The sequence below is a fragment of the Megalobrama amblycephala genome, linkage group LG3 (assembly GCF_018812025.1).
Source record: "Megalobrama amblycephala isolate DHTTF-2021 linkage group LG3, ASM1881202v1, whole genome shotgun sequence".
NCBI classification, from domain to species: domain Eukaryota; kingdom Metazoa; phylum Chordata; class Actinopteri; order Cypriniformes; family Xenocyprididae; genus Megalobrama; species Megalobrama amblycephala.
In genome coordinates, this window is record NC_063046.1 from 13,350,194 (window position 1) to 13,372,382 (window position 22,189).

General features: G+C 36.8%; 1 protein-coding gene across 12 annotated transcripts in view; it reads right to left on the reverse strand.

The window, feature by feature from the left end:
• Window positions 1-4,289: 4,289 nt before the first annotated feature.
• Window positions 4,290-22,189, reverse strand: part of dysf (dysferlin, limb girdle muscular dystrophy 2B (autosomal recessive)) — a 106,400-nt gene continuing 88,500 nt past the window's right edge. For all 12 annotated transcript variants that reach the window (XM_048184017.1, XM_048184010.1, XM_048184019.1 and 9 more), the window contains 14 exons: window positions 21,433-21,561; window positions 19,968-20,123; window positions 19,284-19,375; window positions 18,820-18,990; window positions 15,823-15,965; window positions 14,124-14,263; window positions 12,924-13,012; window positions 12,740-12,835; window positions 12,315-12,456; window positions 9,879-9,978; window positions 8,901-9,073; window positions 7,327-7,436; window positions 7,024-7,171; window positions 4,290-6,037 (listed from right to left, as the gene is read on the reverse strand). In XM_048184017.1, coding sequence (XP_048039974.1) covers window positions 5,978-6,037; window positions 7,024-7,171; window positions 7,327-7,436; window positions 8,901-9,073; window positions 9,879-9,978; window positions 12,315-12,456; window positions 12,740-12,835; window positions 12,924-13,012; window positions 14,124-14,263; window positions 15,823-15,965; window positions 18,820-18,990; window positions 19,284-19,375; window positions 19,968-20,123; window positions 21,433-21,561 — 1,749 coding nt within the window. In that variant the 3' untranslated portion in view covers window positions 4,290-5,977. The remainder of the gene's footprint in view (window positions 6,038-7,023; window positions 7,172-7,326; window positions 7,437-8,900; window positions 9,074-9,878; window positions 9,979-12,314; window positions 12,457-12,739; window positions 12,836-12,923; window positions 13,013-14,123; window positions 14,264-15,822; window positions 15,966-18,819; window positions 18,991-19,283; window positions 19,376-19,967; window positions 20,124-21,432; window positions 21,562-22,189) is intronic.

Below are 22,189 nucleotides of genomic sequence, written 5' to 3' on the forward strand. Positions count from 1 at the left end.
CCACGTTCTGCATGTGATATATCAGAGTGGTTTCTACACCGCAGAGTGGGTGTGCCTAACTGCCTGCCTACAGTCCAGATCTGACTCTTTTTGAAAATGTATGGCCCATCATAAAAAGGAGAATCAGACAAGGATGACCACAGACTGCTACGCAGACGTCTTGTATCAGGCGAGATTGTGTAAAATTTCCACTTGCAAAACTGGAACAATTAGTATCCTCAATTCCCAAATGATTAAAAATTGTGATGTGACACAGTGGTAAACATTGCTCTGTCCCAACGTTTTTGGAGTGTGTTGCAGCCATCAAAATCAAAATTTGTTTATACTTACAAAATACAATAAAGTTATTCACGTTCCTTTAAACAGGAATTTTGTGAATGTAACCATTATATCAACTTAGCAAAATGGGTAAAATAAATGTAATCTTTAATCTTATTGATTAAATATGATAAAACATTTCATGAATTCAATATTCTTGCAACCTAAAAGGATTTTTTAAGGTTTATATGTCTACATGTTTAAAGGTACTGTCAACACATTAATAATGTATGTTTTTAGTGTCTTCGTACAACAATGTAGAACCATACTTTATGTACCTATGATTACTAATGAGATTATGCTGGATGATCGAGTAATATCTAAAAAAGTGTTTTGATTTTATAAGTGCATTATTTCGCTGTTCAGACCAAACATGCTAAAGCTTTGTCAAAACAAGGGCAGGAGAAACAAAGGTGACTCAACACATCAAAAATCTAGTGATTGCTCAGCTTGTAAAATTATATAGCTTTTTCCATTTCGCAGTTCAAAATTCCGCCTTGCTTATTCAGTTGATAATTAAGTGTAAAATGAGATAATACATATGTATATGCTTGCAAAAAGTGCTTTAAGAGGCCACTTAGCGAGACTATTATGCAGTTAGCTGCCATAAAGGCAGAGAATAAACATGCAACAAATGCAAATCCAAAGATTGTTAATTATCGAGAACCCACGTCCAACATCATCCATTTCTTACAACACCCATGATGTTCCCATAGTTCTGGGGTTATTAATCCATTAATTCTGTCTACGTGGATTTGGTCTACGGACGTGAGATAGTGGCTGGGGGCAATCTTGGCAAGGTCAGAGCAGTCAATGCAGATGTGGTTTTATAGGAAAGGCTTTTTGATGTTGACTGTCTGGATTTTTCCATGTTCTCACTCAAAAAACATTAAAAATAAGTTCTGTTAAGCCCAGTGATCCTTTTCCATGTGGGGAACAAGTCACGCCTTTGCCTCAAACATAGTAAAAACCCATTACAAGGCCTATTCTAAACTAGGCTAATATTTAAGCATTATAGATATCAGCGTCAATTCAAGCTGATATTGCATATTTCCATATTTCCTAGTTGCATCAGGAGCCTAATTTATAGGAACCCCTCAGCTGCTGACATCTGATATTTCCCCAAAACAAAGGAGAGACCAAAAGTGGTGACAAGGGTCTGGCTCTTGCCTCCCACCCATGCAGAATGTGGACAGCGGTCAGGGAGCACAGGAAGTTCACCAAGGCTGAAATAACACACCCAAACCAAGCCTGACATTCACGTGCCTGTTATCTACACGGGGCAAAGTGTAGAAAGCGGGAGAAACGCAGCAGCAATTAAGGAAAACTAGAAGACTGTTGAAACAAAGTTACAGTCAATGTTTTGCAGACTTCACAAGTTCATGTACAGGTCAGTGAACAGAGAACATATTTTACTTTTTTTTTTTCGTTTAAGAGAAGATTGAAATAACTATGACGTCACTTCCTTTACAGAAAGATTTAAATTGAATCCTAATTTCCTAAATTTGATTCTATATTAAATGCGACAAATAAATAAGCATGTATAAAGGAAGAAGCTGACATGGAAATATCCTTTTTATGTTTGCCGAATTAATACTAGTATGCCAAGTATAATGTGCACTGACCTGATTTTCTGATTACTTTTAGTAGTAAAAAGAAATACTGAAGGAGTGACCATGTTTACAGACACAAGAATACTTTGTTTTTTTGTTTTGTTTTTTAATCACATTATGAGAAAATTACAAACAGCATTTTTGCACCCTTGCGCACTTTGGGAAGGGGATGCCATTTGTAGGGGTGTTCTAAACAACTGAATCCATTCATGAAAGGCCCTTCCTCAAGTCCGTTAGTGAAAGGTTAAGGTATATGTGATGGTCACTTCAAGTAATTTAATCAGGGTCATGTTCATGTGACCCAGGGTGGCTAATCTTTGCGATGCATAGGGATGCTCACTTCCGATTGGAATTTGTCTTATATATAATTTGCATAATTTTTAGCAGCCATTATTCCAGTCTTCAGTGTCACATGACCCTTCAGAAATCATTCTAATATGCTGATTTGGTGCTCAAGAAACATTTATTATTATGATCAATGTTGAAAACAGTTGTGCTGCTCAATATTTTTATGGAATTCTATTATGAATATAAAGTTCAAGAGAACACAATTTTTTTAAAACAGAAATTGCTCGCGCTCTCCGCCCCCTCCCGAGCTCTCGACTCTATCATTGCATAAACAAAGTTCACACAACTAATATAACCCTCAAAATGGATCTTTACAAAATGTTCGTCATGCATGCTGCATGCATACATCGGATCATGTGAGTATAGTATTTATTTGAATGTTTACATTTGATTCTGAATGAGTTTGAGGCTATGCTCCGTGGCTAATGGCTAATGCTACACTGTTGGAGAGATTTATAAAGAATGAAGTTGTGTTTATGAATTATACAGACTGCAAGTGTTTAATAATGAAAATAGCGACGGCTCTTGTCTCCATGAATACAGTAAGAAACGATTGTAACTTTAACCACATTTAACAGTACATTAGCAACATGCTAACGAAACATTTAGAAAGACAGTTTACAAATATCACTAAAAATATCATGTTGTCATGGATCATGTCAGTTATTATTGCTCCATCTGCCATTTTTTGCTATTGTACTTGCTTGCTTACCTAGTCTGATGATTCAGCTGTGCACAGATCCAGACGTTAATACTGGCTGCCCTTGTGTAATGCCTTGAACATGAGCTGGCATATGCAAATATTGGGGGCATACATATTAATGAGCCCGACTGTTACGTAACAGTTGGTGTTACGTTGAGATTCGCCTGTTCTTCGGAGGTCTTTTAAACACATGAGATTTATATAAGGAGGAAACAATGGTGTTTGAGAAACACTGTATGTCATTTCCATGTACTGAACTCTTGTTATTTATCTATGCCAAGATAAATTCAATTTTTAATTCTAGGGCACCTTTAACACTTTATTTTGATGGTCCCCTTTAGACAATCTGTTAACTATAAGTAATGTTGCATCTACAACTAATTATTATTATAGTGGTAGTAGAGTATTAGTAGACTGTCTGCTTAATATCTGCTTACACTTTATTGTGATGGTCCCCCAACATACATTCTACTGACTATAAGTAACTTTGCAAGTACGTGTCAACTTATTCTACCCCTACCCATCTACTAATTCTCTTTTTAATACTAAAACTAATACTCTAATTAGTTAGTGACCATCAAAGTGAAGTGTAACCCAAACTTTTGTATGGTAGTGTATATACAGTATTATATATTCCTGTAGATACAAACATTGTCAAACATATATGCACATGACTGGTGTCTCTAGTCTCATTCAGATGGGCCATAACATTTCGCAGAGCTACAATGAGGATGTGGTGTCAAATATATCACTCTGTTATAACATGCACTGGATACTATAATGTGGCTATTTCTCTATAGTGTAACCTGGTTACAATGAGTGTGAGAGATACAGTGCCCCTTCAAAACGGTGACATACTCACCAGATTTACAACGTTATAACATTTAACATTTCCTCCCTGCACAGTTATGTGTTAACAAAACCCATGCAAGAGTACCCTACAACAAAAGAAAAGTTAACTGAGAACCCTGCATTATTGTATCAAAGAATATGCAGTATTTTTTTTTTTTTTTAAATCACTCACTTTACAGAACAGCTGGTAGAAATGCAAGAGTAAGTTGCCGTTGGCTCCATGAATCCCTGGCTATGCACTGGAGTGCTTCTAATTTGCTCTCAAGTCAAACACCCTGACCAGTCTGTTGTGGTTTGGCTTTAAAAGGTTAAATGTGCACATAAGGTGGTCCACAGATCTGGTGAAAAAATAAATAAATAAAAAATAATCAAAGCAACACGGTTCTTTAGAATAGACTCCAGTTACATCGGAATCAAAATGGCTCAAATCAGAAAAGATCAAAATATTCAGAATATAATATATATAGGTATATATTTGATCATAGCATACAGTGCTCATGAGATACAAATATAGTTGATTTATCACAGTGAATTCATGATAGCAGAAGCTTTAAGGCAATTAGACGACATGCATCATTACAGTAAAACTGCAAAATATCATTCATAAGTTCAATAACAGAAATATCCATCTTGATTGTCAAATTAAGTGACTTGTTGTGAAACTTGTATATGAAGGACAACTTTTTCAACTCAGAGGGGATTTGTGTTTGGATAAATGCAGTTATACAGCTATATACTGTACAATATTTGGCAAGAGAGTGTTTTTACTTAAATGCAAGGATTTTTGATTCATTTTACTTTCATAAATGAGTGATATTGTAGATCCATGCACAGATGTGCAGAAAATAGTGTTATAAATGAGACAAAAAAAAAAAAAAAAAAATTGTAATCACTCTTCTTGTATTTTCTGTGACTGAGATGGGAATGCATTCTCTTCACTGTCAAATCAGTGACGTTTATGGAAACACCAAATCTTTTCTTCTTTACATTACCCACATTTTTTAACAATAAAATGTAAACAATCCTGGAAATCCTACAGATTAGGTCGGATTAATCCAAATCTCTTGACATTTCCTGTTCATAGAGAAGATAGTATGATTCCTGTCATCAGATAAATGTAATGTAAGAATGCACAAAGTTGACAACAGATGCCCCTTGTGTAACAGTTTTGAGATTCCAGTTTTAGTAACTATGACTCCACATCAGTTTATACTCACTTAACTAGGTAGAAAAGGAGCCTATGACTTGGTCATGAAGAGAAAACAAGCAATTTGTGTATTTTGTCATGTAACAGCTCGTTCACAGGCATTTAGTTTAGAAGTCTGGCAACTTCTTCCAGATGCGCCTGTTCATTTTCACTTTACAGAGTAAAAAGCAAAAAGGCACCGGGGCGCGAGTGTAACATTTACACAAATAAACAAGCCTTTTATCTCTTGTTCTCATTCACAGCCCACATTCCACAAACATATATACATTCACACAGATATAGCCAACCCACAGTTGACCTCGAACCCATTTAGTGGGGATTTCGCTAAAGCAAAATAACAGAGTGTGATAGTAATCAGAGAGGTGGACTTGCTGACAGCGGGGGATCAGCTAATAACCAGCCTGTCTTGGACCTTACAGCCTAACTGTACAAATCAGCGTTTAACCTAAAGGAAGGAAAGGAGAGGAACGAATGGACAGGAGTTGTTGCGACGCGGCTCTGTCTCCCTCTCTCTGCGTGAAGGAAGAAGAAAGAAGCATCTGGCTGTGAAGAAAGAACCCTGTTTTACAGGAGACATGGAAAAGGATTAAACAGGCAGGGAGATGAAAGTGTAAGTGGGAGTTAAAGAGAATATTGAAAGAGTTCAGGACCGGGTCATATACAGGGCAGGGAGCTTGATGTGTAATACATGTACAAACACACACAGATGTTATGCAACTTTCATGCATATAGCACTAGAACAGGCTAACGAACACATAAAGGCACACGCACACAAGGCTTCAAATAATCTCAGCCCGTCTTCAGCTTTCTCTTGGCTTGCACATGTGCACGAGTAAGGCAGATCTCTCCAGTAGGACGGACAAAGATGCGTGGATGGATTTTTGGTGAGGTTGGTTTTGAAACGTGAGGGTCTGTGTCCTTTTTCCCATCACAGTCTCACTGTGTTCCCTTTCCTACTCCACTGAAGGGTCCAACCATCTTCATAGCAGCATAGTTCTGTAAAAATTATAATAATATTTAAAAATACAAAATTCTAAAATGGGTATATTTAAATGACGCATGATCATTCTGATATGACACTCAATTAACATTTCATTGTCAATTTCGAAAACAGTTGGGGTTTTTTTGTGTAAACTGCAATACACTTTTTCAGAACTATTTGATTACTATATTGCAAAAGGGCAGTGTTTAAATATTTGGTCCCACTTTATATTAAGTGGCCTTAACTACTATGTACTTACATCAAAAACTAAGTACAATGTACTTATTGGGTTCATATTGAATTGCAAAACAATTTTGCTGCTATTGAGGTGGGATATGGGTAAGGTTAGGGAAAGCTTTGGTGGTATGGGTAGGTTTAAGGGTAGGGGTAAGGGTTAAGGGATGGGTCAACAGTGTAATTATAAATGTAATTACAGAAATTAATTACAGATGTAATTACATGCAGGTGTTTTTAAAATATAAGTACAATGTAAAAACATGTATGTACACAATAAGTGCATTGTATCAAATGATTAATTTAAATGTAAGTACATAGTAGTTAAGGCCACTTAATATAAAGTGGGTCCAAATATTTTGTTACATTATAAATTTATTTACTGTTACTTTTGATTAATGTAATGCATCCTTGACTTTGTTCAATAAATGAATTAATTTAAAAAAATCAGTAAGATTTTACTGTCCGCAAACTTTTGAATGATTATAATATAATATAATCCATTGAACTATATATGATACAGTACATTGACTGATATGTTAGACAGAAGTGTATGAAATATCTTCAGTGTGAATGACTGTATGCATGTATGAGTGTGTCCGCAATACTGAATAACACATGCCACATTCCTGAACTACGATCAGACACACATCTCTGATCAAACACTTCTTGATCACAGAAACCCCCATTTTTACTTTAATCCTCTTCTTTCATTGACACAATTAATACCATAAGCTTGAACACACACATACACACAGATACTTACAGGGAAGGCGTAGAGAAAGACTCCAAGGAAGAGAATAATGAAAAAGAGTATAAAGAGGCCCAAAATAAGCCACTTAAACCTCCTCCATACAATGAACCTAAACGTCTTATATGGTGACGAGAACCAAAGGAATGAGGTCTCAGGACGCCTGAAGAGAGAAACAGACACTATATTAGTAACCTTATATTAAATTCTATAAATCCCACCTTGTGATGAGGACCCATAAAAAGGCTAATATTAAAAGCATTTTTTTTGGTGGTTATTTGGTGAGAGGAATGACTATGATAGGCGTGCTTGACTTACTGTGGCTCCTCTAGATGAGGATTCATGTTGGGCTCATCTCTGCCGTGTCCTGCAGGCCTCTCGTCCTGCTCCTGCTCCGAGACGATTTCCAGTGACATTTCCAACTTTCCCTAAATGACAAAGAGAGAGAGAGACAAAGTGGTAGTTGGAAAATGCACACTCTTATATTTTAAAATATTAAATTATTAATGTTAATACATAATATTTAAATTTTAATATTTAATAACATTATAAATATTATAACAAATATCAATATTATATATATATATATATATATATATATATGGTACGAAAGGCCGTACTGTATCGTGAATAAGTCACGGCTGAAGGGCATTGTTAAGCACGACGTGAATCGGAATGCCTGCAAGTACCTTATTGCTTTTACCACACAATACAAATATTAAAGACAAAAATATGTATCAATGCAACTTTCATGAAATAAACTTTAACTAAAAGCCTTCCTTTCACCGGAAAAAATAGTCCCTGACCGTGAACAGCAATAGAAGTTACATTATTACGCCATTAGATAGGGGCAAAGATTGTCTTTTTTATGAGTTTGTCAGTCAGTAGTGAAGACTTTTACATTGAAAAGACTGAATTGTAGTGAACATGGAACAGAACGCAACTGATAAATGCTTTGACCAATGCCATCAGTCACGGGAAAACCCCTTAACTGTTAAAAGGAGAAGATAATACATCGGACATTTAAACTGATTTTTTATTATAAACATAGGACTGACCTGAAGGAAAATGCTAAATCTGAATGCAGGTAATAAACTCGCTCAATCTATCTTTTTCTCAAAATACTCTTCTAGTTCTACATAATACAGTAAGCTTCAATTCATTTTACATTGCTAAGAGTGGTTGCTTTATATATATATATATATATATATATATATATATATATATATATATATATATATATATATATACTAGATCAAAACAGATCAAAACTAAGCAAACTATAAATGCGTATTGTGCTATAAATAAGTAACATATAATAGTGTCCATAAGTGATGTCCGGCCTAGGAAAATTGGCATCTTGACCCTTTATTCAAATGTTATTAAAAATTTGTTAAAGATTTTGTAAGCATATTGCATAGTTGTGCTTGGAGTCCATTTTTTTATTTGTGATAAAGCAATGAAACAAATTAGGCAGACATAATTTTTGACCAGGCTGTCAAACAAAGAAATTATGCATACATGCAAAAACTAGAGAGAACCAACAAAATATTAATAACTGATTACGTTGTAGTCAGTATATGCTTTTTCCTGTGAGCTTTTTGTTTTTTCTATGCTTATAGTAAAATAAAACATGTAGCTGTATTTTGCCTTTTTTGCCAAATAATAATTGTCAGAAAAATACATTAACCAAGTTTAGTCTTTCATTCTTCCTTCATAGAAAAATAAATAAATAAAATATTTTCCTCATATTTTGATGGTTTAATCAAACTTGTACACTCATTAGAATCAAATATCCCATCCGGACATCACTTTTGGTCTCTATTGTATTTACAAGAAAAAAAGTGAATTTCTCAACACAATAATAACCCTGGATTGTGTGCAACTCTTACAGCAAGTATCTTCTCGTTTTCTCTGTCACACACGCAAGGCCACCAGCCTTTTACACTCTTCTGCTCAAACAAAGACACCAATTTGTCCTGGGACTGAGAGAGCATGTCAAGGCCACACTTCTCTGGAGACTTTGCTGGACTCAGCATATGGTTCAGGTCCATCTCCAAAGAGCCTTAGAAAGAGAGAGAAAAGAAATTAAGCACCACAGTCTTGAAGTTCAATGATACACTATAGCAGTAAAATGTGCTGAATAGAATAGAATAGAATAGAATAGAATAGAATAGAATAGAATAGAATAGAATAGAATAGAATAGAAGCAAAATCAGCAAGTGTTTGAATCTTGCCTTCCCAATCATTTCCCATAATATCAGTCAGAAAAAATGTGTGTCCTTCAGCCTTTGCTGCTGGCAGTCTGTCATTTTCTTTGAGGTTTTCACATTGTGGTCAGATGCTAATTATTTTACAAATGTACAAAGATCCGTTTATTTTATAGAGGTCTTTAAAGAGTCAGATCATAACTTATTTCTCTTCCAGTTGTGCTGACATGCTGGAAATTAGGTTCAGTTGATAATAATAACATTAGCAGTAAAGATGTTATAGAGTCGTGTGGTCTGAATGATGTATTTGCGTTAAGGTTGTTAAGTGCATTTATGCTGACGGTCACGCTTCATAATAATGTGGTGGGTAACCTCACACAGGTTAAGGAGGTTCAGGTTTTGGTAACCATCTCCCTGTGCACTCATATGCATATAGACAGACATATAGGTTAATGACAATAAACCACACACATGGTCCTATCAGTGTGGTCCAGTCCCACGAAAAGTTTTTCATCTCTCTTGTCAAGGCTGAAAAATATGCTTGAAAAACAGCTTTGCGGTGCCGTGCAAGGTTAACACGACTGAATTTGCTGAGGGTAGCAAAGCTGAGGAAGGGAGTTGAGGAGTGATCTGGCACAAGGGATGACTATTAGGTCTTACCAAGAAAATCATCAAAGGAGAACTTGTCATTGTCCCAGATCTGGATAGTAAGTTTAGGAGGAAGTTTTGTTTCAACTTTATCCATACTCCAAAAATGCTCCTGCAGAAAAAGAAACATGGAGAGATTGACTGAAGTACAATTAGAACTACTTACTAATTTGTCATTTTGCTGGTGTAACTGTAACATTCATTTAATTGTGTTACTGTTACTGTTGTAAACGACATTATGTAGCAAATGTTGTCCAGTGAGCCTAACTTGTATTGAACTTGAAATATTACTTCAAGCAACCTGGACTAGGTGCTAGAGATACACCAATATTAACATTTTGGCTGCATAAATGTCAAGCCAATAATTATTTTCATGTTATGGCTGATTTTATATATATATACACTAAAATTGAAATCTAAATAAAAAAAAAACAAAAACAAAATCACAACATCAACCATGTTACAAGTGAATTTAGGCATCAAAACATTATCATGTACAGTAATTATTACATTTAACAGCGGTATTAGTCTTTTAAATACTAACTTAAAGGAGTGTTCAATGATTGAAAAGGTAATAAATTAAAAAGCATCAGTAATATGTGACCCTGGACCACAAAACCAGTCACACGGGTATATTTGCAGCAATAGCCAACAATACATTGTATGGGTCAAAATTATCGATTTTTCTTTTATGCCAAAAATCATTAGGATATTAAGAAAAGATCATGTTCCACAAAGATATTTTGTAAATTTCTTACCTTAAATATATCAAAAACTTATTTTTGTGAGTGGATATGCATTGCTAAGGACTTAATTTGGACAACTTTAAAGGTGATTTTCTCAATATTTAGATTTTTTTTTTGCACCCTAAGATTCCAGATTTTCAAATAGTTGTATATCTAATATCCAAATATTGTCCTATCCTAACAAACCATACATCAATGGAAAGCTTATTTATTCAGCTTTCAGATGATGTATAATTCTCAATTTTAAAAAAATTACCCTTATGACTGGTTTTGTGGTCCAGGGTCACATATCGTCAGATAACCGATAAAAAGCTGGTATTAAAATTCTACACACATTATGTCTAACTAAAAAAGTAAAATAAAACAGACTAAAATCAACCATTTTAAATGCTACAAGTGAATTTAGGCATCACACATTATAATAGTATCAAAAATGGATATTCGTTTTATTGTAGAATTCATTTTATTATATATCTTGCTAAAGATTACATTTAACATTGTTTTTAAATGATTAATGTATTAAAGATTAGTTAGTGTTAGATGATGGCAAAGGTACTCTAAAAAGGGAGAAATGAGCATTAACAATTAAATGTCCAATATCGTCAGATACCAGTACATTAAATAATGTCCAGTATCAGCCAATAATCTATATATATTGTGCATCACTACTAAGTTGTTAGATTAGACCCAACAACCTTTTAGTTACCAGCCCAAGAAATGAAGCAGAAACAAACTGACAGACCAAGACAACGACTGAGAAAGACAGAGTGAGGAAATGATAGCGTGAATGTGCGAAGCAGAATTAGGAAGAGGGTGAGAGACAGAGAGAGAGTGAGAACCACCGAGAGCGACAGAAACGTCCCAGTCTGAAAAGAGTGTTAGCGACTCCCACTACAGCCCTGACTCTGCACCCCACCGCCAGACAGGATTCCATCTGCATGACAGCATTCCCACCGTACTGTACCCATGATGGATGTGTGGACAAACACGACGAGGATAATGAACTGAACTGCTGCCGTTCACCGGTAAATAGGCCCTGTCGGTTTGCACATCTTGCCTGACAACCGCATACAGCTCCATCAAAACAAACACTGCAAATAAGGACTCACTTCCAATTTATCACTGAGAGCAGTGTTTCATGCAAGAGAATCTGTTTCACTATGTATCGCTTCTATTGTGTGTTGCTTCCAACAAAGCTCAGCCAAAGTGGATCTATCGTTTGACAGCTGTTGCGGGCCGCTCTCAGTTTAATGGGTGGAACCGCTATCTTCAATCTTACTATAACTGATCTCTTGCCTGCCAAAACCTCACTTTAAGTGCCTTGTCCATCACAGCTGTTTTCCCTGAGCTGGCTTGGCTGATGTCTGGACTGTCTTGCTGTTACAAGATGTTCGTGTACCACTTTCAGTAAGTGGGAGTGTGCCAGATGCAGCCTGCAACATATCTGGGTTTGAAACATTGCATTAAACACCTGCCAACTGCAGTGATATCCTTCAAAATGTGGGCGTTAGACAAAACCTCTTCAAATCACGCAGGGTGACCTTCGGATCACCTATTCAGACTCAATCAAGCTTGAGGGTTAGGATTTTTGTTTTTAGCAACATAGCTGAAGTGCAGCGTGCGGATATAAATGCTGACAGGGTTGGAGTTTCCCTTTCATTTCTTTGTTCTTTGTTTCCACCAAACCTAGATTACGTCTTACCTTCTTATCAATGGTGCAGAGCTGTTCTGCAGGTAAATAGTGGAAGGGGAAGAGGAACCGCCAATTAAAGTTGCCTTCACCTCCCAGCGACCGATAGTGCACGTCTGTTTTCTGCTTGTTCTCTTCGTGGCCCTGCATCCAGCTAGGATTGAAAAAATAACATTCGCAATTACCCGACACATCATTTCCAACACATTAGAAGACAATGCAGCTTAGCTGTAATTGACCTACAGCTTGGGTCTATGGTTGCTGTGCGACCGTGTGTTTGTTGCTACCGATCGATAATTTTTGCATGCCGTTGTTACTATTGGTCACAGTGGCAACAGACAAGCAACAGGCCCATGACATGGGAAACAATAACAACTTAATCTAACCAGAGCTCATACACACAAACCCAACAACCCATTTATGACACCCAGATGTACCCTTTCACATAAATGTCACTCATCTTCTCCCCAGTAACACTGACATCATCCAAGATAACATCTCTTGTGTTCCATATAATACAGCGCAGGAAGAACCTATGGGAGCAGAAAACATTGACATGTTATGCTTCTGGATGTGATTCGAGACAAACTGATAGATATCAAACAATGGCGATGCTTTTACTTTTTAGCTTTACGTGGTGTGATGTTGAATGGAGGTCCTGGTGGACCTAAAGATTTAGGGAACAGGTCCACCCACATCTGTATCCGCCCCTGTGTGTTGGCAAATCAAACAGCTCAACTCATGAAAAACCATGAAAAATAAAAGAAATAAAAAATAATAAAAAACAATCAATCATTACATTTTTAAAACAAAATAAAATACATTACATATTTAAAATAAAATAAAATAAAAATAAAATAAAAAATATTATTATTAAAATTAAATGATTTGCATACTTAACCCTTTGAGCGGTACGGTCCCACATATGGGATTTCGAACGTTCAGCGACGTCACATTATAACTGCCAGATTCAAACTGTGCTTTCGCGCTTTGGCAGCGAGACGGACGCGCGCAGCTCTTGTCATATATCACAACTATGCAGTGTTTTCAGCCACATAACGTTTCTTTTAAGGTTTCAGACATTTAAACACGCATAAGCACCATTAAAACAATATATTTAGACTTTATAAAATACACACTGATGTCAGACATCAGTGGAAGGAGCAATAACAATCCATTCAAATACAATTTGCCGACATTTATTCATATCAGACACACATAATGGGCCCAAGTAACTACAAAGTTTACTCTATTATTCTTCCAGTTCACCAGCCACTTACTTGCACATATTTCGGGAGAAACTGATGAATTCACCTGCTGTAAATCAGTACTCTGCGAACTGCGGGGCAAACTAAGATGGCGGCGCCCATCTCGCGTTATAGATCAAGATAAAGATCATTTATAAAGGCTTTTAAACGACAAAACACACTCACTTACACATATTTGAGGAACGGAATATCAGATAGTTGATGACATGGTAAGCAGTTTTGCGAATATTTTAAATAATCAAGGAAAAACAAAATAATAGCGATCCATCTGTCATACAGTGTTATTGTGGCTGCGTTCAGCGCTCGTGACACGCATGACGCGTCGCTATGGAAATATTAAAGGCAAACGTTCTAAAATAACGGTCGCCTTAAAAAAAAAACTCACTCTGGAGGGAGAGTTAGAATATTTTAAACTGACGCTCGAAAGGGTTAAAATAAACTATGCAATTCTACTACAAATCTACTAAAATAAACATTTAAATTAATAAATATAAAATGATATGTTTTAATATATAAATATATAATATACTAATAATATATGAGCCTGTGTAACCTGTTCTATATCTGGCTGCAGGGGGCTGTAGAGGGGTCGCGTCTCTACATGTTCAGGCACCAGACCCTGCCTTCTCAACACCAACAGAGCTAGACGCTCCATCACTGGTCCCAGGTAAGGGTTTAGAGGTTTCCCTTCATCTGAGGAACAAATGTAGTCAACCATAAGGTCATTGTAGTTTATATTCACATTGATGCAGAAGGTCCAAAATGTGGAGGCAACTTTTTTTTAGCTTAAAATTGTTTAACAGTTATAAGGAAGATTCATCATAATGTTATTTTCCATTAAAACCATGAAATGGAACCACTATGTAACCTCTGGTTTGATATGAAGAACATTTGGGCATCGGGTTTTATGAAGTCATAACCGAGAGCAGAAAAAAAGCCAACATTCATGAAGCATTCCACTTAAATAGTCGGAAATGTTTATCTTTCCCCGTTCCTCAGATGATGCGTTGATTTCATTGCTGTTGATCTAAGAAGAGAGTTTCCCCTTTCAAAAAGCAAAAAGAGAGAGCGAGAGAAGAAAAAAAATAAACGTCCACTGTTGAGTTTATGGTTTGAAACCCTGTGTCATGTCCCTCAGGGAAACATGGTCGGAGTGTGGAGAAAAGAGGAAAAAGATTGAAGTGGAGGAAGACAATTTCTGCCATGAAGTTGGATGCCTGAAACGGCCACCTGATAATTGCTTTGACGCGTGGGTTGCCGCAGTTACGTGGGCCAAACAAAAAGATGTAGTATTCCTCCGTGGCGAGACATGGGAGCAGGAGGCTGAGAAGCCGGCCACAGTGTTGACCTTGGCTGAACATGCTTGCATGCTAGTTCACCATAAATTTGAAGCTGACCTCGTCCCAAAGCATCATGGAAGAGAAAATGGTTGGAGAGCTTGGCTTTCTGTAGGCCCTGTGTGACATCTGACTGGTAGAAAGACGGCCATGGGACTTTAAGGGCTTAAAAGGTCAAACCAGAAGTGTTGGGAGGATCTGATGGAGGTTACACATCAGTAAGATCGACATAATGCACACCTAATGGTGAACTAGCATTAGTTAGCATTGTCATCCCAAGGGCACACTTTAAAGCAGGTGGGGACGTCAGTTTGCTGTGGCAAGGAGTGATATATTTGCTGTGAATGAATGACTATGTCAGAGGTGCTGTATGTTTACACAGGTCCTTCGTCTTTACAATATTGCACTTGTTTTTCTTCACACAGAGGAACAACTCACTCTTTCCGCTCATAGCGCCCGAGCAAGAACAGCCAAGCGGCCTCCCCGACAGCTCTGTGATCCCACACACACAGATATGATGTATGGCACAAACCGAGACATATATCGTTATTCTTTTTCTGTCAGTGTTTTCACAGAACCGCAGCCGATCTCGTGCTCGGCTCACTTTTTTTAATGACGGAAGATGTGATGGAGTCAGGCTGCTGCTTTGATTAGCTCTTACTCGTGACTAATGCTTTCAGCAGCTCCAAAGAAAAGACTTCCAATTTCTTTTTTCGCCATCCAGCCAGTGGGTTTGATAGGTCGTGATGCTTATGTTTATTCGTTCGTAGGTGCTGATGTGCATTGCTGAGCACAGTTCTCTAAGAAGCTGCTCTTTGGTAACGACAATCGCAGAATTAACGATTTAATATCATGATCGTTAAATTCAGTGGTAGGAAACTAGGTCTAGTTGCAGTGTGTGTTTGGGACACTGACCAAGGTCTGCAATGGTGTATTCCTGTCCTCTGAAATAGACTCTATCTTGCTTGTAGACGGGCAGTTTGTAGTTTCGCCTCTCGCACAGACGATGAAGTAACTGGGATGGTTTTAGCTGATCTCGCCACTGGTTAACTCCCGACCTAGAGTCGGCACAGAAACATAAAGAGTTCATTTGTAATGCAAAACCAAGGGTGTAACTGAGCAGAATGTGTTATCACAGTTGTTGGGACAGCCAACAGTTATTCAAAACTTTAATTCTTATTATTTTGTTTTACATTTAAGGCATGATTACTATCCACTATCCTGGTATCCTAGCCAGGCCAAGCTGTTTAGGCTGATATGTTTATGCCGAACATCCCACTAAACAAGCTATAGGGAGAAAGCTATTTGAGACAACATGGCCCTGCAAAATGGAAAATATGCATATATTTAAAATAAAATGAACTAAAATAAAAAAATAAATTAAATCAAAATATGCAATGCTTAAAGCTAATATAAATAATTTAAATATTATTATTTGGGGAACACGAATATGAGACTGTGTAACCCAGGGGCGTCCAAACTTGGTCCTGGAGGGCCACTGTCCTGCAGAGTTTAGCTCCAACTTGCCTCAACACACCTGCTTGGAGGTTTCTAGCCTATAGTAAGACCTTGATTATTTGGTTCAGGTGTGTTTAATTAGGGTTGGAGCTAAACTCTGCAGGACAGTGGCCCTCCAGGAGCAGGATTGGACACCCCTGGTGTAACCTGAACAAGTTAAAGGGTTAGTTCACACAAAAATGAAAATTCTGTCATTAATTACTCAACCTCATGCCGTTCCACACCCGTAACACCTTCGTTAATCTTCGGAATGCAAATTAGGATATCTTTGTTGAAATCCTTTGGCTCAGTGAGGCCTGCATAGCCAGCAATGACACTTCCTCTCTCAAGATCCATTAATGTACTAAATCAGTTCATGCGAGTACAGTGGCTCAATATTAATATTATAAAGCGACGAGAATATTTTTGGTGCACCAAAAAAAACAAAATAACGACTTATTTAGTGATAGCCGATTTCAAAACACTGCTTCAGGAAGCTTTGGAGCGTTATGAATCAGTGTATCGACACAGCGGTTTGGAGCGCTAAAGTCACGTGATTTCAGCAGTTTGACACGTGATCCAAATCATGATTCGACACAGAAGAATCATAACACTCCTAAGCTTCCTGAAGCAGTGTTTTGAAATCGGCCATCACTAAATAAGTCGTTATTTTGTTTTTTTGGCGCTTCTCGTCGCTTTATAAAATTAATATTGTACTCGCATGAACTGATTTATTAAATTATCACTGTACTCACATGAAGTGATTTAAATATGTTTTTAGTACATTAATGGATCTTGAGAGAGGAAATGTCATTGCTGGCTATGGAGGCCTCACTGAGTCATCGGATTTCAACAAAAATATCTTAATTTGTGTTCCGAAGATCAACAAAGGTCTTACGGGTGTGGAACGGCATGAGGGTGAGTAATAAATTACAGAATTTTCATTTTTGGGTGAACTAACCCTTTAAAAAACAGAGGTAACACTTTACAATACGGGTGCACTAATATGCATTAATTCATGCTTAACTAATGCACAGATAATCATGTGTTAATGTATGACTCGTGAAGAACTAAACCATTAATTAATGATTACTGCATCAGCAACTAATACAGTTTCTATATGATTAATAGATTAAGTAATATATGAATTGTTATTAATTAAATGTGTCATAATGTATTAATTCCTTAATAACATATTTTATTAACTAATAGTGTAAGTTAATGTGTTAATTACCACAGTGGGTTGAAGCCAACTTTCAGTTGTCTGCTTTAGTTAATCATTAACTAATGATTTGAAAATGTATCATTATGTTATGACTTTACATGTTGAGGCACATGACTATTAACTAATTGTTAAGTAATATGTCATTTATGGGTTTTGACAGTTGCACATGCAGTGTAATGTCAGAGAATGTGAAGGATGGGTAAGTCAGGCTGCACACAAATATCAGCACACCAGAATCTGAACTAATCCATGGCTTAGTGTAGATGTCAAAACCATAATGACATATTAGCTAAGAATTAGTTAATAGTCATGTGCCTCAACAAGTAAAGTCATAACATAATGATGCATTTGCAAATCATTAGTTAATGATTAATTAAAGCAGACAACTGGAAGTTGAAGTACATGGCTTCAAACCATTGTGATAATTAACACATTAATTTACACTACTAGTTAATAAATTATGTTACTAAGGAATTAATACATTATGACACATTTAATTGATAACAATTCATATATTACTTAATCTATTAATTATATAGAAACTTTATTAGTTCCTGATGCAGTAATCATTAATTAATAGTTTAGTTCTTCATGAGTCATACATTAACACATGATTATCTGTGTATTAGTTAAGCATAAATTAATGCATATTAGTGCACCCGTATTGTAAAGTGTCCCCAAAAAATTTCCCAAGTTTGGAGACCAGAAAAACCATCTTAAATCAGCTAAGACCAGCAGATGTCTTTAGGCTGGTTTAAGCTGGAAAATAAATTATGCATTTCAGGATCACAACATGATACAGGATTCAAACTCAATTTTGATTTTTTTAAAAAAAGGTGGATTGCTGGTCTTTACTGGTCTACCAGCTTGGATAAACTGGATTCAACTCATTAAGATGGTTGTCCAGCAAAACAGACAAGTCTAAATAGCTTGGCCAGGCTAGAAGACCAGCCAACCATCTTAGACTGATTTAAGCAGGTTTTTTTTTTTTTTTTTAGCAGAGTCAGAGAAGATGGAGATCAGGATTAGAATATGACTGAATCCATGGGATTCAAAGGTCAAATGCTAGGTCATGGCTCCCAAAAGATAAAACTTAAACACGAATTTCCTGTTCTTTACAGTTTTCATAATGACTACTAATAATAACTGGGAAGTGAAAGAAAATAGGATGAGACAGAGGCATTTCTTACAGACAGTAGGACTGTGGCAGGCCGCAGCGAGCACCATGGCGCGACAAGAAGCGATTCTCCAAATCAATGACGGTCTCTCCGATTTTCTCATCTTTAGTGACCATGTCATAATCATAGAGCATGATCTTTAGGTCCTTCTCAAGAGGCAGAGAGCATGTCAGCTCAAACATCCTAAAAGAGAACACACATTTCAACCTTTAAATACTTCCTTTTGTCAGAAATTATTTTGCTTCAAAGTTTTCAAAAGTTACAGTTCACTGTATTTTGTCTCTGTATCTTTTAGCCACAACATTCAAACATTCCTTCTTGCACGTATCCAACATCAAGACTCTTTTATATTAGGAAAGTCATCATTATTATGAGTGTGGCGGCCCCTGCTGGTATAATCAGTCCTTGCCATGACGTGTTTCTGAATGTGTGTGTGAGAATCTGTTCAAAGAGAGAGAAAAAAGAGACATACTCACTTTCCAAAGACGGGGTCCAAAGTACAGGGTATGTAATTGTCGTGGTCATCGACTGATTTCTTGCCAAGTGTGATCTTAACATAGGGGTCACACTATGAAAGAACAAGAAGTGCTTGTTAGTATGTGTTAACATAGCCACACACTCACACATATATACTATAAGCAACAATATCCAAAAAAGCACACCCTCTTTTTGTGCTTAAAACAACCGCTCTTTGCTCTCACGGTGGAAAAAAGCATCAAATCTCTGTGATCAGTGCGTGTTTCATAGGCAGCGAGTACATGTGTGAAATGTTCCATATCATAACTCCTGGCCTGAGTAGGTGATGAAAGGACGTCATCTTAGCATATTCGCAACTAATGAAGGGAAAGCCCATCTGACGCAGGGCCAGCGGTGGTGGCGTGTTGGCTAGGTCTCGGGCAGCGATTGAGAGTTTATGGTTGTGGGTAAAAGGGTGGCTCCATGTTTTCATAAAGCAATTTCTCTGCTCTCTTATGACTCTGGCACTGCAGAGGCTTCGCAAAGGGCTAAAAAACTATAGAGATTTGTGAATGCATCTAGTGAAAATACAAGGGCTGTTGTAACACCCTCTCCCAACCCCGAGCCGTATGCAAGGACACTGAAAAGCGAACGGCTAGTTACCATGTTCCTTTCCTTTTTGACGTGTTTTATGTTGCGCCTACCTTGCCATTGGCATCTTTGGGCTGTAAGCCATAGGCCTGGATGATGTAGACGCGTACCAGGCACTCCTCTATTCCGTTCGGGGGGAGTTTGCAGAACCGGCGTGGGGGTACAGGCATAGAGGGATCATCAGGCAATGGATAGATCTTAAATGAACCCTGAAGGAGGACGGGACAGGAGTCAGTGTAACTCATGGTGCAATTTAGTTTTACTTTTTTTTTCTGGAGACCTGCTGTCTGGGGCCTCCAGACAGACCTCAAATTACACTTTAATCCCTCAAATTTAGTTCCCTCAAATCCTACTAGAACTAAACCAGTTGTAATCCAAATAAACCAAAAAAAAAAAAAAAAAAAAAAAAAAGCATCTACACTCTTCAAATTAAAGGTTCCAATTAGAACCAAAATGGGTTTTACAGCCATATGCTGGATGTCATAGGAGAGTATTTTTAAAGGAATAGTGCACCAAAAAAATGAAAATCATTTAATCAAAATAAATCATTTACAAACCCAAAAGTTCCATCCCATATTATTGACATTCTTTTTGTTGGTTCTTGCATGTCATGTGACCGATCGCAACACAGATTTCAACAAGATTAAAATCCTCAGAAGACTTTTTTAGATTGTATATAACTTATATGGACTACTTTTATGGGATTTTTTTTGCTCTTTTTTTCAGGATAAATTATATATCGATTTTTGTTTTATGGGGAAAAGGGGTGTAAAAAAATGATATAGTGTTAACTAAAACTAAAACTATTAAAAATAGTTTTCATTAATTGAAATAGAGCTTAAATACAATATAAATATTACATGAAAACATTTTAAATTACTAAAATAAAAACAAATTAAAGCTAAATAGAAAATGAATAATTCAAAATGGAAAAAAATGAATAAAATGAAAAAAAAAAAACTAGAACTTAAATTAAAATTAAAACAAAAATTGAAAATATAAAAATAAAAGCTAATTCAAAATATTAATAAATACTATACTTCTTTCATGAAACTTCTAGTCTGAAATTCTATAAAACATCAATTGTTTACCACAGAAGAGAGATAATAATGACATGTTGAAAACATTTAAATTTTTGTGTGAATATTAATTTTGTTCCACACAAACATCTTATTCCTATTCTTCAGAAACCAATGATGTACTGGTGCTTTAAAGAACCCAGAAACCAGTACAATGACCTGAGGAACCCAGAATGTATCTTCAAGAACATTTTAATCTCCATTAAAATCATATAGCCACCCCGAGAACCCTGTACAACATAACATGTCTCTTTATTAGATGGTTATGGTTATGGTTACCTATAGGCCCTGCAAAGAACTATTGAAGAACCTCTGAACTATTGAAGAACACCCATCCCTTGCTTCATCTGCCGATGTCTGAATGTTTTCCCTCTTGGAGACTGAATGAGAGCACATGTGATAGCAGCTGATAGTAGCTGAGATCTTATAATGACCCTACCTTGAACTCTCCAACAACAGAAGGGTCTTCACTCTCATTCTGGGTCCTTCCACGGTAAAGTTTAAATGTTTGACAGAAATCAGCAAACTGCTCAAAGCCTTCAGTTTTCTCCAGTTCTCTGTCATATACCTGAGAAAGGAAGCACATGAGAATGAGTATTTTGTGATATATGATTTGTATGCAGATCTAGTTCTTAAAAAATGTGCTCTAATCAACTCAAAGGGCTGAAAGGACACACACTATGTACAAGACATCCATTGTTTGTCTTGCCAAAGCAGTTTTCTTTAAGAATCTTGGACTCAGGGATCTTTAATTGTGGGTTTAACATTTCAGGCACAAATCAAACTACCTCAAATGCACCATTAATGCAAAAAGATCTGGAAATTCCTGATTATGAGAATGTTTAAAAACGGCAATAAAATGCGCAAAAACGATTTGTGCCCAAGGAAAATATGCTTTGCCGTGACATTACACAACTTTTAACTAGCGGCGCACAACTCTCCAACCAAACGGCCACCCAGGAGACAACTTAGTGACAAAAGTATGAAGGAATCCTCGTAAGCGAGTCGCTCTGTTTTTCTAGTTGACTCACTCAGGCCCGGTCCCTGAACGTGTGACACGGCACACATCACATGAAACCCTCTCCCAGTCTTTTTTGCTCTTTCCCTGCCTTATCTCTCCCTCAGGCACCATAAGCCCAAAATAACAGCTCATCTCAGCAGTTTTAGGGAAAGTGTTTCTGTCTGCCGCTCCTCCC